General features: G+C 35.4%; 1 protein-coding gene and 1 non-coding gene across 2 annotated transcripts; both read right to left on the bottom strand.

The window, feature by feature from the left end:
* Nucleotides 1-35: 35 nt before the first annotated feature.
* Nucleotides 36-15469, bottom strand: LOC128237103 (uncharacterized). Its single transcript, XM_052952321.1, has 11 exons — nt 15437-15469; nt 13149-13272; nt 7940-9301; nt 7159-7428; nt 6042-6800; nt 3892-4053; nt 3353-3471; nt 2793-3003; nt 2239-2520; nt 1189-1334; nt 36-649 (listed from the first exon to the last, which is right to left on the bottom strand). Exons 2-11 carry the CDS (start codon nt 13264-13266, stop codon nt 350-352), a joined length of 3729 nt encoding a protein of 1242 aa, XP_052808281.1. The 5' UTR covers nt 13267-13272; nt 15437-15469; the 3' UTR covers nt 36-349.
* Nucleotides 10535-10652, bottom strand: LOC128239492 (U6atac minor spliceosomal RNA). Its single transcript, XR_008261899.1, has one exon. It is a non-coding gene; the product is annotated as a U6atac minor spliceosomal RNA (small nuclear RNA).
* Nucleotides 15470-16271: the final 802 nt, after the last annotated feature.

The raw sequence follows: 16271 nt of genomic DNA, 5'->3' as shown, positions 1-16271 counted from the left end.
TGGTGTACGAGAATGGAAAGAACATACCAAACATATTGCCCCTTCTTGTAAATTTATTCTCAACAAATATATCTAACAATATAATACTGGCTTGAAACATGAATAGTGAAAACGTACAAGAATAAACACTAATACAACTGTGTTTATAAACTTAATAAAACAAACAACTAAATGTAAAGTTGCATTGTTTTTGCAAATATACCATGAAAGCAAGTAAAGTATAATAAATAAAAATGCAAAACTAACATTGTATACAAAAGTACGAACAAACTATCACTGTACAAAACTATTACATTTAGATCAGGAGTAATCCACATTCAAAGTATTTAATTGGCCTCAGCGACCTATCTCATATTTCATGATCATCACTAACTTTCTTTAAAGGAACCGCGTCACAAGTGCTATCCAGCTTTGCAAACTCCTCCAAACTCATATACGACGGCTCCTTTCCATTTTTCTCTTTGCAAACATTCAAGTGACGATCCCTATGGTATTTCGTCTGAAAACCTTTGAAACATTTGTCACACATGTAGTTCCTTTCACCCGTATGTACTTTCAGATGTTTCTTGAGATTCTGCATCTTAAAGAACTCCTTTCCACAAACGTTGCAAGGATGATAGACCTCCTTCGTGTGTTTGTATGTGTGGACCTGTGCGATGAAACATTTTGAAAATATAATCTTTAAACAAAAGTATCGGTGATGTTCAACTGAACAACAAAGGAGAAGAGCTTATCAACAAGAAATTTGAAGGTCAATAGCGGGAAAAGTTACTGAGCATAATGAGATATTTGACAAAACATGACTTAGAGGCATTCGATGGCAAACCGTTGTTCACCTTAAACATTCAGCAAATTAAACTTTCTTTCAAATCAAGCATCTAATAATATAATAATCAAACCATAACATTTGCGGTTCGGAAAGTTTTTGGAGCACTTTATATTATGCTTGCACAGAAACCTATTTCCGCTAATATTTTAGAAGGTATCATCAAAGTTCTGCAGAGTACTACGAGTTATCAAGTTTCTATTTATGTTCAGATTTAGTTAATCGTTAAACTCATTAACAGTAATTTGTTAATCAAGCAGTTCCAATTGAAGAGGCAACAAACTTCTTTCAATGTATAGTAGTTGTAAGTTCACTTGAAAGCAATGATTATGAACTAAGAAAACAACTACTACTATTCCTACCTTAAGATCCGATCGCCGGCCAAACGAAGCATCACAGTGCGGACAATTGAAGCTCTTATCTCCCGTGTGGACGACCACGTGGTTTTCTAGATGGGCTTTCTGGCGAAACTTTTTACCACATTCGTCACAAGCAAAGTTCTTCTCACCTAGAATGACAAATGTTTGTTACATTTTACGCTTGTTGGAAGCGCAAACGGTCACCATGACCTTAACCTTTCATGTTCTGATCCTTAAAACATTAGGGTTCATACTATAACCATGAACAATGTGCATACATACTAGTAGTTGAAAAACTTGAAGTCAAGTATTAAACATGTTTTCGGATGGAAACCAGTGTGACGACGACGCAGACGATGGCACCGGACTATGCAATCTCTGTATGTCTGCCATGCTTCGCAGACGACATAAATGGTGGGTATAATAAAAAAAACGGTGCGTATACAACAGTTCCATCCTGTAAGGTTTCCATAGAAACTTTTGTTTTAAATGATGCGCATACTTTCCTTATTGGCCCCTTAAAACTTGTATAAACTATTCATATATCAAGTTTGCATTCGTCTTGATTTATTGCAGGAACCATTATTGTGGGGATGGACGGAAACACATTCACACTATTACTGTTGACATACTTTGTCGAATATAAACAATGCCATGCATAATCTACTAATGACCTTCAAATCACACACCGAGTTCCATTAACCCTAAATAACACATTTCTTGAGTTATTGCAGGATACGGTAAAAAGTACTGCCATTAAAACTACATTTTTGCCCGTCATTTTGTTATGAAAAATGAAAAGCATCTCCTATCTTCATATCGAATTTCAACAACCTATGGTCTATGTCTTGAGTTATTGCAGAAGCAAGTCAAATAGCGGTATTTTTACTATTTCATTGCCATTATAAACACAATTATTGTCTGACAAACAGACATAGGAAAACGTGAGAAACCAGTCTTAAAAAAAGCTATGAACTTCTTTCAAAAACATACGAGGTTGACGTTTATAAAGAAAATGTAAAGCTAGTTCCGAGACTGTAGAAACTCACTTACCAGTATGTATAAGTAGGTGCTGTCTGAGATTGCTTATGTCCGCAAACTGTTTCTTGCAATACTGACAACTATGTGGCTTCACGTACATATGGGTGGCTAGATGCGACATGAGATTCCTGCGAGACTTGAACCGCTTATTGCAAATGTAACATGCGACGTTGTACCTGTACTTTTCTGGGTGTTTAGATTTGAGATGGGCATTGAGGAGACGTTTGATGAGGAAATTTAATCCGCAGTCTTCACATTGGTGGAAATGGTGATTGCCAGGGTTCTGGGTAATTCCTGCAAAAGAACAAGTTGACGTGCAACTACAGAAAGTGCAGAAGGCGTATTACTGATATATAAATCATATGTTTATAACTTAAACATTTAACCACGGAGTCGAAACATTTTTTTTCAAAATAACTTTTGGGGAAATCCCTAACAATAAAATACAATTTCTGACCAATAATGAAAACTTAAACTGAAACTTGTCGGTAAACAGATGAAGTGAACTAATATATTTTCAACAGAATTAAAGGTAACTCAAGAAAGATTTGAATCACCCGACGTACCCAGAATCAAACACATCTCCGCAGAAAACCAGACTAGAAGCTCTTCTTCCTTGATCTCAGTCTTTGTAACAAAATAGAAATGATCACCGTCCCTGTATACTGTGCAGTTTTGTTCCAGAAGACTCGGAGCGTAGCGGACAAACATCATCCAGTTACAGATATTCTCGTCAACCATGTGAAGAAGCTTCGTTTCGTGTTCACCTTTGCTGAGCTAATGTAAGAAGATAGGTGTCATGAGCGTGTGCTGTTTTGCTATGCAAACAGTTATTTGCTTTCTCTTTTAAAATCGTGAGTAATATCGAATATACGGTATATGGTATATTCTTGGACTTATGTTGTTAATATGTTCTTATTTCTGGAACTAACACAAGCTACATTGTATTCTGTAACTATACAACTAATTAAAGACTGGATGCATACATATATGCCTAGGCTCAGGGGCAATCAATTACCAACATATAGCTGTACAAAAACACACCAATGGATACGTAGCATTACAGTTTCTTTTGGTTTGGGTCCAAACATTGTGAACAACTACATGTTAGACTTAAAAGACATACCAAAAAAGGCTGAAATCCATAAGCCTGCTCCGCAAACTCGGTATTAGTTAGTTTCAGTTGCTGTCCGACCATTGGACCAAATATGGTCCTCTCCGAAAGACATTCCTTGCACCAAACACCTGTAGAAGGCGAAACACATGGTAATCACCGAAACTTTAGTATATAACTATTTATTATATCTATCCCGGATATTTATAGAGAAATACAAATGGAATTTCACAGTTTCAAACGCCACTCGTGAAATAAAGCTTTCGGTGTGCACTCGGTAAAATATATTACGATCTTTCACTGAAACTTAGCCTCTATATCTACACACAAAGTATCTAAAAACATTCTGCATGAGAGATCTTTCCGAACCAATTACTACACATCAATAATAAAACACATGATATATTTATAACTAGATATGATTTCTACCGGTACTCCATAAGCAATTATTATTTCTCATATTCACCATGTACTCTTAAATGTTAAATCGAAATTATGTTACAAAGTTAACAACTCAAAAGTACCCTCCCACAACATATTTAGTTATTTACCCATTAAGTCCGGGTGCTCAGACGACCCTGTATGCTGCAGTGTGAAGCACGGAGGAAGAGAGGTCCGGGCTCGACTCAGAACGGGCGTGTCTGCTTGGTACAAGTATTCCGTGTTGTGAACTTTGCAGCCTGTAGGCAATAGCTTGTTGCAATCCACACAAACTGTAAACCAGACAAGTAATTGAGTATTTGATTGGGAAAATTGATTAACAATTACCGTAACTTTCCCAAACAAGAGCTGTCGAATGACACCGCGCTCGACTATACGCCGCTTCGTCTTAGAAATGAATACAATAATGATGAAACATGTGCCTTTAAAAAGCAATAAAATGTAAACAAGAAAAGTGGCAATACGACGAAACCAGGTTTTCGATTATTGACAGAGGAACTTCAGCCTTCGTTGTGAGATCAGTTCCAACTGTGTTTTAGCAGCAATGACCTTGACCTTTGCCTTATGGGCCCCAAAATATAATCCAATGAAGGTTCTCCATAAGCTCTTCCTATATATCAATTTTGGTCGCAATATATCCACCTAACTAAAGATATTCAGTACCAACCGTTTATATATTTTGAGTAACATTGACCTTGGCCCTAGGGGCCTTAAACGCAACCCTATGAAGGTCTCAATAAACTCTTCCTATATACCAAGTTTCGTCACAATACGTCAATCCGCCAAACACAATCCCATGAAAGGTTTCTATAAACTCTTCATATATACCATGTTTGGTCGCAATATGTCAATCCGCCAAACACAATCCCATGAAAGGTTTCTATAAACTCTTCATATATACCATGTTTGGTCGCAATATGTCAACCCCAACTTAATGTATAACAACCATTTTTTAATATTTAGAAACAGTGCCATTGTCCTTGACATCAGGGGCCTCAAACGCAACCCCATGAAAGGTCTCCATAAACTATTCAAAGTTTGGCAACTATATGTCAAACCTAACTTAACTTATTCGATACCATAGTAGAGTTTGACGTCACCATCTCAACGGCCCATCCGAACAACGACGTACGTCATTCTTAAAACTGATTAAAAAATACATGTATAGACATGTGCCTGTCAAAAGCAATAAAAAAGTAAAATATTCAAGAGCCATAGTTTGTATTTAGGGTAAATACGTTATTTAACAATAAGTGTGATGGCAAGTTCTGTGTAAAGTATGAAGGAGATCCGAGTTAAAACCCAAAGTTGCCCAAACACTTTAACTAATCTTTTTAACTCGATCAAGGGCCATAATTCGTAATCAGGATAATATTGAGTTATGTAACCTCATTGTGTGATGGCCGTTAACTGTGTGACGTATTAAGTTAATTGAAGAAGGGTATGGCAATAATTAGTGAAAATCCCAACTTGCCAAAAAACTTAAATCTAGCTTCTTAAGTCAATATCGGGCCATACTTTGTATTTACAATGAAATCGTGTTATGTAACCTAATTGTAAGATGGTGGTTAAAAATTTTGAGATGTATTAATTCAATTGAATGAAGGGTATAGAAGAAGTTAGTCAAAATCCCAACTTGCCCTAAACCTTTAACCTGACACAATGTGCACTAAAACTTTTCTTCTTCCTTAGTCATTTAGGGGCTATACAATGTAATTTGTATTACAGTTAATATGGAGTTATGTACGGATTATATGGAGTTATGTAACCTCATTGTATAATGGTCCTGAACAACTTTGAGACATATTAAGTGAATTGCATAAAGGGTATTTGAGGTATAAGTGCAAATGCTAACTTGCCCTAAAACTTTAAATGGACGCCAACGCAGACGACGAAGCTGGTGCGAGTAGTAAAGCCTCCTTATTCTTCGAAAAGTCGAGCTAAAAATCATATACACTAGGCTGAGATAATAATGCGCATTTTCATATATATAAACGAATATTGTTCTTATTTTAGCTCGACTGTTAAGACATCTGATATGGATCCCTCTCGAGGTAGTTTACTGGGCAGAAACCAGTAGTGGTTTATTTTTTGAGAAGCCATGAAAAAGTTCCTCAGGTGGGCAGGCGCCTATACCACTCTCACCTTTTTAATCATAATTAGCATTCACTGTTCAAGTGTTGTACATGCCCTCCCCCAAATTGAACATGTACAATTCACTTTTATTCTCGAACACCTTTGTGATGATGAGAATACTTACAGACACATCTGTTATTTTCTATTCGCGTTGGAAAGGCTGGTCCTGAATGTTCCTCTTCTTGCTGTTGAGGATAGTCTGGTGAACGATCGTTAGCAATAGCGGGTTCGTTTGAATGGACATCTTCTTGTTGTTGCAGTTTTTCATCAGTATTTGAGTTGTGGACAGGAGGCAGAGTATCGTGAGAAAGCTGCGCAGATTCGTGTGAATACGAAGGAACATTATGGGGAGATTGCTGCGAATTGTGGTAGGACTGCAATGTATTTTGAGATGGCTGGTAGGAATTAAGGGGATAAGTTTCGGACATAGTCGACGTTTGTGTTGGAATTTGACCGGGAAAGGAACCATGACATGAAAGTAAGTTGTTGTTTGACGGAATAGAATGTTGGGAATTTTGCGCTGAAGTCAGGGAATTCAGCAAAACTGGATGCTGTATATGCGGTTGTGAAGATGATTCTTGAAATGTGTGGTGTTGGTTTTGAAATTGCGGTTGCAAGCACATATTATGTTGTGGAACTGTTGTCAACTGATGTGGATGTTGGTTTGGGTGAGCTGTTAAAGATTGTAGAGGGAAATGGGTGGGATGAGACTGGGAAAGAGCGGGCATAACGGATGGCATATATTCTGCCGCACTGGTTACATTAGTATTTGCTTGTGGAACGGTGTAGTGCATTATTGCCATATTTTTTTGGCTTTCGGTGACGGTGTCAGTGCTGATATTTTCATAATGTTGGGACAAGACAGCGGATGACCGACTTGTATCTGAAAACAAAAACAATATACATTTACAATAGATAAATTTTCTTTGAAATGAAAATAAAAGTTATTAAGTATTTAAAGTTTAAGACAAACTTACAATTACTTTATTAAAGTGCTCAAATATTGTTAATGCACGACTTCTCAAATTCCAAAGAGGTAATCTAATCACTTGTTGATAACCAATAGTTTAATTTCAATGCAATTTAAATTGGTTGTATTCAGTATAATAATCTTGTTGTTTGTCTGTTGAGCTTCGCGATAAAAGTTATGGCAATGGATGCTGGACTGTAATTTCCACTTAATTATTCAGGCTGGATAACGAAAGTACATCAATAAACGAAGGCAAATACTTATTTCTTACCATTGTCCTCAGAAGTATTTCGTGATTCAAAATTCAAATCGTTATTCGTTGAATGTTGATTATTATCTGACGATTGGTTCAAGCTCCCTTGTGACAAATTGCCTCCAGATTTATTATGACTGTGAATGGTTGAATCCAATTCAGTCACATGTTTGGGAACGACTGACAAATTGGCTGCTTGTACGAGGTTCTCAAATGTCTGGTTGTTGGTTTGCAAAGATGCACTGTTCAAAACACTGTGCTGAGGTGAAGAGACGGCCACAGTTGACACTGAAAGGAACATAATTAGAACTCAAATATAACCGAATAATACAAGAGATGAAATGAATGTACCAGACTTCTACTGATTAAAAAATCAACGGATAGTTACGCTCTTTGTAGATGTGTAGCATAAACAATAGTTATGATGTCTTTATGATCGAAATACTTTTACTGTCACATGGTATAAGTAAGAGCCAATATATTAATTTATACAGTATGATGTACTAAATTAAATGGTAACATTTAGTTTTCACACATCAGATTACGTGGAGTATATAAACAAGGGTCCTAATAGTGTGATTTGACTGTTGCTCGAACTCGAGATTTTATGCCAATTGACAGTGTAACTAAGTTTAATTAAGAGTCAGTTAATAGTAAAACCAGGCGGTTGATCAGGCAGATTGTATGCCAATGAACAGTGTAGCGAAACTGTTAAAACAAGAGAGTCGTCATAAACGTGCGACGCAGTTGACCGTGCCTGTCCTGCCACAAACAACATAGGGGGTACAACAATACTTACAAAATGGCTGGACTGCATTGACTGTGTATTTCTGAATAATCTCTTGCAGCAATGGCAAATTGACGCCTCTATCTAAAGGAATGAGCTGCATTCTTCCACCTGGTCCAGACGGTTGAAGCAACAATGGTAATCCATGTACTTGACTTACAGGAATATGTGTGCTTAAAGTAGAAGTTGTCGGAATTCCAATTTGTTCCGCTTTAGAAAAATCACCGGCAGTTTGTCCTGCACTTTGACCTGTATTTTGTCCTGCCAATGGCTGCGATCCTGCTCTATTAAGAATATTGTTAACAATTTGAAGAGATTGAAAATTATGTTCACCTTCTTTAACTGGCTGCATGGAGCCCATGTTTTGAACAGCTGGTTGCTGATTTTGCTGAAAATGATGCTGATGCAGAAGTGATGAAATCGGTAGCACACTGGTATTAGGATGAGGAGGTACTGTTGGAATCTGGGTTGAGATAGGCTGGGCAAAAGTTTGTACTTGATGCAAAGAGGTACTACCCAAGGTAAATACAGCTGGATTTAAAGATCCAGAATGAAACTGATTTGCGTTCTGGCTGGAAAACTGTGATGTTCCTTGACCTGCTAAGTTCTGTATCAATGAATGAACAGACTGTGAAGCAAACTGTTGAATAGGAGGCAATGGCGTGTTTTGCGGGTTCACTATTCTTGCCGCCCCATGTAACTGAGGATTATTTATTCCTTGGAGAAGATTTTGGAGCAAAGCAGCACTAATCTGAACATGACCAGGTGTGTCAGATTCTTCAACTTCACTTTGCAACTGCGATAAAGCTCCACCGTTTGTTATGTCTGTCTGTAAATTGTGTGTTCCTTGGTCGTTTTGTTGAACCAAAAGATTTTCTAAAGATAATTTTAATCCACCTGTCTGGGCTTCATAAGCCTGTAAATTTTCCGGCACAGTCAATGGGCTTATGCATGATAATAATTGCTTTAAAGCTTGCGGAGAGATTTGAGAAATATGCTCTGATAGCTGATTCTCAGTATTAACACTACTTATGTTTGATTGCAGATTTGTGACATTTGATTGCAAATGCTCATTTTGAGCGTCGGACAAAAATGCAGCTGCATTTTCTTGTTGCAAGGTGATACTTTCCTCATGTGCATCATGAACAACTAAATCATTATTCATCTGATCAGAGTGAGGAATAAACTTTTCATGAAGAAAATCAGAATTTGCAGATGTGTCAATATGGTGGTGATCAGAAGTGTCAGGTATTGATATAATGGCTTCGGTAACCTCGTCTTCAATATGTATATGAACTGTCTCTTTCTCAGCTTCAGCGATCTTTTTTATTTTCCTTTTTCTCGGCTTTTGCACTCTTTGTCTTTTCTTTTTACCTGAAAGCATGACACACACAGTGTAAAGGTATCTGATGTACAAGTAAGCTTATAACTTTATGGAACCATACGAGACGATGTTAAATGTTTATGACTGGTGATCCCATATAATTTTGATATCATTTGTATAAACATTATATATTTTACAACGATTTTAAAGAAAGTTATGATAACTTATACTAAGTCACTCTCGTTGGCACAGTGTTGAGCGAGAGTGTGGTCTTGTGCTGTGGGGGAGACCGGAGTGCCAAGAGAAAACCCACTTGTCTGGCGTGATGACCACTTACCAAACTCACATGCGCGTAGGCCAGGATTTAAACTCAGTTCGCCTAGCTGAGAAGCCAGTGCACGAAACATTGCGCTGACCAGACAACCTAAATCATTTGAAAGATTATTGATTGCTGACTACTAACATATAAGGCGATTATAAATTAATTGCTAGATTTTCATCCCCACCCGTCCCTCTTTTTTCTGCCACCCCTTAAATTTTATTGACTAAAATAAAAATGTTGAACTGGGCTCTGTAATTGAGTATCGGTCCGTTACTGTCAGGAAATAACGTCTATTCAAACCAGCCAGTGTCATTGTAAACATTCACCTATAAAAAAGGAGTTGTTATGGCGTTTGTTGTTGTTCTTGACATATGTATATATTCCCTTAAGCAATTAGAAAGAGCTTGAACACATATTCAAAGGTGAAGCAGTCATCTAAGAAAATAGAAATAAAAAAATGTCACCTCCCTACCTCATTTAAAAAAAAAAGATGAAAATCTAGCAATTAATTTAGATTGGCCTAAAATAAACGATCAAAAATATAGTACAGATAAGATTATTCTAGTTTGCATATTTATTATTTATTTTAACTAAAACCCATTGTGAAACGGTCAATTGAAACTTCCAATGCCAAAAGAGCTTGTTTCCAGATTGTCCTAATACAGCTCTTATACATTCCATTTCTTCTCGTAAAACCCTTATAAATGATATCAAAATAATATGGGCCAGGGGTCACCAGGCTTTCAAACCTAGCTGACTGGACGTTTACTAATATTGTTATAAAGATATTTGTTTATGCATGTATGGTCTCTCTATGCTGTTTTGTGTATCTCTTTCCTGGCACATCAAGGTAGGTTGCAGAATAAAACTACATGTTGTTTTTTAAGCTTGTGTCTTTTAATAAAAAAAAAATAACTTGTACACAAAGTATGTAGTTTGCAAAAACATCAATTACTGAATGAAAAAATATGAGGTGTCCTCGAAGTAGGAGGACTTGCCTATATGTATCATAAAGACCATGAAGGTCTCTTCCGTCCTTATCAAGGGGAGTGCTAACCTTCTCTCCTTTCTTATGACACAATAAAAGCCAGTAAACTTTTGCTATATATATAAGGTATATATATGATAGGCAAAATGATAATTTGGGAAATTTGCATAAATTTTTTCTTTGTGTTTGGTTTTGATTTTTAAATAAAGTAAAGAACTTATGCCAAATCGGTTAATTACTTAATGTTTGCATATTAAAGTAGATTTTCTGTAAAAAAAATATATTAGATTTTCAGCTACTTTTTTCTTATAATTTTGATATTCTTGAAAAAAGGAGCATTTTGATTTTTGACAAGGGAGACAATCCATTTTGATTTATGCTGAGGCCTTGGATGTGTGCCTGTAAACTGGGCTTTGCCACACGGCTTGTTCCTGTGGTTTCTATTGTATTATCAGGGGCGTAGCTTCCAATCGGCCGTGTAGGCCGCGGCCTACACAATTTTCAGGGGAAAAAAATAAAAATAAAAATGCCTAATCTGCAATAAAAACTTAATAAATACATCGGAAACCAGGTATTTCAAATCTATCATTTTCTTTTTCACTAAAATACATATCCATACAACTGTACGTATATAATTTATCGAAAATTGCATACCAGTAGTCTGCGCTTTGACACTGTTCATTACATAAAACATTTATTTAAGGTAAAACATATTGATATCGTTACTCTCATTAATGTTTTAAGAAAAAACAACTATACAATAAAACGCACCAACGACCACCTAGCTAAAACGAAATCCCAGGGGTGCATGCCCTCGTACCCCCCCCCTCCCCCAGAAAGTGGCCTACACATATATTTTCGTCAAGCTACGCCCCTGATTATCAATTGTTTATGCAATTTGATATAATAAGACTATAAATTATTAGCTAGATTTTCATCCCCGCCCGCCCCCGTTTATTTTCGCTGCCCCTTAAATTGAATTTACTCAAAAGAGTGAATTTAATGAATTTTATAACTTTTTGAAATTCTACAGTTACTCACAATTATTTTTATAAAACAAATGGAATAAAGATGATTCTCTGTAATTTAAAAAAGGTGTTTTTCTGAGCCTGAGTTTAAACTTAGACTTGAGAATGTTTGTAATCATGGCCTCACAAGTCCAATTGTAGCTTTCATACATTATATGATTATAATGATAAGACAAGCTTAATGTTCATCCAAGACAATTGTTTTTACAACACAGCTATTTGTTCTCTGTCATACACAAAGTCTGACAACAATTTGGCAGACATTAGAAACAGTGTCATGTTCACTTGTTGTTCACAAGCTTTACTTGTAAAAAAAATAATCTCAACAATCTTTTTACTCGAGTACATTAAAGATTACATTATGTCAGCAGATATTTGGTTTGAGTTGGTTGTGAAATTTTTTAAGACTTGGGTTATAAAGGAAGTTATTTTTTACCATCGTGGCTGCAGGCTGATTTTATTATATGCCTTTCTATTTCCGTTTCCATATCCAACAGTGATAAAACAGCATGCCCTATTGAAAACATCATGTCATGCAAATGTCTTTTTTCCAAAGCTGTATCAGCATAGTAGCAGGCTTTGACTGCTACCTTTTATACACTGTTGTTTAATATTTTTACATTATTAACTTAATTTTAGAACATGTTGTTTTTTCAGGAACATACCAGTATATTTTCTAAAAATAATTTCGATTACATTAAATTGCTGATTTGTGTTTATATTCAAGAAAATATACTAAAATCATGAATGCGATTCATTTATGACATCATTTCTGGAATGGAAATTCTGGAAAATGTTGTGTAAATTCTAAGTGCAGTTTACATGTAGTTGGTGTGTTTAAACATAGAAATAATCAAAGGAGACACATAATAAAAGAAATATGATGGAAACCTTTTCTGGCAACTTAAATCACGTCTCGTTCAGTGTAGAAATATGCATCAGTGCGTTAACACACCGAACTAAACGTGATATGGGACACCACAAAAGCGTCTAATCATAATATCTTCCATGTATGCTCTTTTCCCAAGTCTGAGGGCTTCCATGCATACATTCTATATTTCAAGCTTATCAATAACAATGGAACAAAAATCATACTTTTAACAATAATTAAAAAATTATTACAGATGAAACCCGTTGGCTCGATATCCCAGGGACCAGCAAAAATACTTCGAGCCCCGCGAATATCAAACCAAGCGGGAATGCCTACGAAAAGTTAAACAAAATCGGTCCTTGACATCCAGTTCGAGCCAACAAGAAAATCGAGCCAGGCGATATCAAGCCAATGGGTTTTGAATGTATTTTGGGGGTGAAAGAGCCAATCTCTTCAGTTATATAGTTCCAAGTGATACATAAAAGAATATGTCAAATTTGAGGTAAAGACTTATTTCAGAAATGCTACCAAGCCTTGTCAGATATTTAACTCACATGAGATACCTTTCTTTTTGGGTATGATTCTGCCTCTTCAGTTGTTTAAGTTCCATGTGATATTAAGTAAAAAAATATGTCAAATTTAAGAACTGCTACCATGCCTCGTCATATATTGAACACAGATGAGATACCTTTCTTTTTGTCTTCACCATCATAGTCACTTTGTGGTCCATCATTCAAAGGCTTGTGTAACAAGTTGACAGCTGCAGTAAGATGTGCTGTGTTGATGTTGGTCAGTTCATCTGTCATTGTTACCTTGAAGAAAACAACACGAAACCTGTTAAATATATGAGTTAAGTATTAAATATATGTTGACTTATTGTTGTTTATTGCCAAAATAATGTTAAAATACCTTCTAAATTCAACTGAATAAATGAGCCATAAAAAGTAATTTTGTTCATCCAAGTATTTCAAAACACGCTCATGGTACAGCATTCAGACTTTGTATCCAGGCGTGAAAGAGACATATTGATGCTCTGCGCTAATTCATTTATTGTGGCTGTGGTCTTGCAATTACAATATATTTAAGAACCGTGCCTATTATTGTCACGTGTCTTTTTACAGCTTTCATAGGTTTGGCCTATTTGCGGAGGTGTCACCAGCATTACCATGGATACTTTACAGCTTAATATGCATTACTTGATACTATCAAAATACTTGTATATCTATACTGGGTCATCATAGAGAACAGTCATGTACTCTTAATTTTTGTAGTCATACTTTCTGCAATGTCAAATACTTCATTGATTTATCTAAATGACACTGGTAGTTATCTTATATAATAAGTTCTTTAATTAAGATCAAAGTCTAGAAAACCCTCTTTTATTACAAATGGTTCTGCATTAAAGTAATAATACTCATGAGAAGTTGCAACAATATGTGTGCATTAAGGCACCAGTGTCGTAAAACTATCTGGTGTTTCCTTTGCTGGGCTGGTATATCTTAATTCAGTCTGCTAAGTTTGAGTTTTTTTGAGTCTGCTACCAAACAAGCAGCGAAAAAGTGGTTATCACTTATGTGTACATATTAATTTTAATTGAACCCATTGAACAGGGTAGGACACTAACAGTGACCTGTGACACCAAATTTTCAGAAAGGATAAACATAGGCTATTGGCTACCCATCAGGTCAGCAAATGAAAACACTTGCAAGATCCAGATATTTGATATGGTTTTTTTTTGTCCAATTAAAAACAAAAAAATGAATACAAAACAATGCTATATCAATATAGAAAACACCTCTTCATGTATATACCAGACGCACACTACCTGGTGTGACATCATCAGGCCTTCAAAAAAATATTTTGGGTGACTTGCCCTGCAGGTCGATTGAACCTAAACTTCTACTTGCCCTGCATAAAAATTAACTGCCCTACATTTTCAGGTAACACTGATTAGACATAAGCTAGTTTTGCAGCCAATCAAATTTACTTTCAAAGACATAAAACTTTGATCCGCTTGATTATCGTAACAGTGTTCTTTCATCTAATCCCGGCCACTTACTGCTGCGCAATTCATTTATGAAGAAGTCAGTAACCAATTCATATATTACCGGCTTATTATGGATTATAAAATATTTTAATAATTAATTTAATAGTAATGAAATAATTTCACAACAAACCATTAATATTTTTTTTCTTCAATTCCCTGAAAAACATTCATCATACAATTGATTAAACCATCTCCATGTTCGACCATAAGCATTTGAAAAAAAAACGAGGTCACATTTCCGGCTTCAATTTGACAGCTTATAATTATCTGATATTTAATTATGATGTTTATCACAACCATTTCGTTTAAGAAAAATAGGATTAAAGATTTAATCGGGAGAATCTAACTCACCCTGGCAGACGAGTGTGATTGAAATTTTTCTAGCCTGACCCTGATATTCTCTCACAAATGCAAGAGGGCGATTAGATTTGAAGAGGTCTGCATCATCATTGTTCATTTTTCACAAACCCAGATGTTTAGGGATAAGAAGAGTCAATTTTTTAAAATATTGTATCATAGGGTGGGATTTTACCAAAGTCAAAGTACCCCCTTTTCCCCAGACCTGGAGTGGCCGTGGTTACAAATGACTGGTGCATTATCCAATGCGTAAATGTCTAACAGTGCAAAAATTTATTAAATTAACCTGGTATCCATCAAGCTATTTTTTTAGGAATAGGCAATACAAGCAATAGAAAATAAAATCATTACATATACAGAAATAGGAAAATAAAAAAATCAGGGCTTGCATGTTAAAAGTAAACAAAAACAAAAACGTGTCGCGAAATTATGTGACATTAAATATTGTATAAGTGGTTGGGTATTGATATACAGCAAGCTTAAATGTCTTGCAATATACTTTCAGGATTCACATATAAAAGTACATGAAAGCCAAGAATTTTGTTAAAGTTGGACTTTTTTGTAATATTTACCAATTTGACAGCTTCGAAAAATACTAATGATGTGAAAATAGCAAGGATCGATAAAGGTTACGAAACACAAATTCTTTACTCTAAGTTTAAGCAGCGGTTACTCGCCCTGTCAATTACAGATGGGGTAGGAATTTTGTTATTGGTCCCAGGTGACAGATATCTTCGATTAAATGCCACTATCACAATCAATTTGCATGGAAATAATTGCAAGTTAATTTTTGCAATTTTCAGGATATGTCGTCGTTATTTTAACAGATATAACCTTCCATCTAACACGAAGTCTATTAGTATTATTATTGTAATGTTGAGTTTTTGCCATACAGATCTTTTAACGGCTAATTCGATTCCTGTTTATAATGTTGGGTGTTACGGAACCAGTTTGAGGCCATCAAAATGAATGTTCTAGTTACACTTGCATTTCTATCCAAAGAATCACCCACATAATTATCGTATATACATTTAATAGGTTTTCCTTAATTGCTTTATCCAAATAACAAAAAATGTATAGATATGTATACTGCATATATTTTAATGCTGATATATGCAATGTGTCGATATATTCCTAACATGTATGTCATCACATCTCGTTTATATATTTTTATACATAACATCCATTTGTTAAGTTCTGTTCCGACAACTTTTCATATGTTATGGTTCACTGCAATAAACTTTGTAAGTTTAAAGCCGAAATAAACGTATTGAATTGTATTGTTTAGTATTGTATTGTATTGTATTGTATTGTATTGTATTGTATTGTATTGTATTGTATTGTATTGTATTGTATTGTATTGTATTGTATTGTAAAATATTGAAAAAAAGTATATGACGGTAAACT

The sequence above is a fragment of the Mya arenaria genome, chromosome 6, assembly GCF_026914265.1.
Source record: "Mya arenaria isolate MELC-2E11 chromosome 6, ASM2691426v1".
Lineage (NCBI taxonomy): Eukaryota > Metazoa > Mollusca > Bivalvia > Myida > Myidae > Mya > Mya arenaria.
The sequence above is the reverse complement of the archived record's forward strand: the minus strand, read 5'-3'. Positions and strand labels throughout refer to the sequence as shown.

Coding starts and splice junctions, on each gene's coding strand:
- LOC128237103 (XM_052952321.1), bottom strand. CDS start 13,266: ATGACAGATGAACTGACCAACATCAACACAGCACATCTTACTGCAGCT. Junction 4,054..6,041: donor AGAAAATAACAGATGTGTCT/GTAAGTATTCTC, acceptor TCTGGTTTACAG/TTTGTGTGGATTGCAACAAG. Junction 3,004..3,352: donor ATGGATTTCAGCCTTTTTTG/GTATGTCTTTTA, acceptor TTCTTACATTAG/CTCAGCAAAGGTGAACACGA.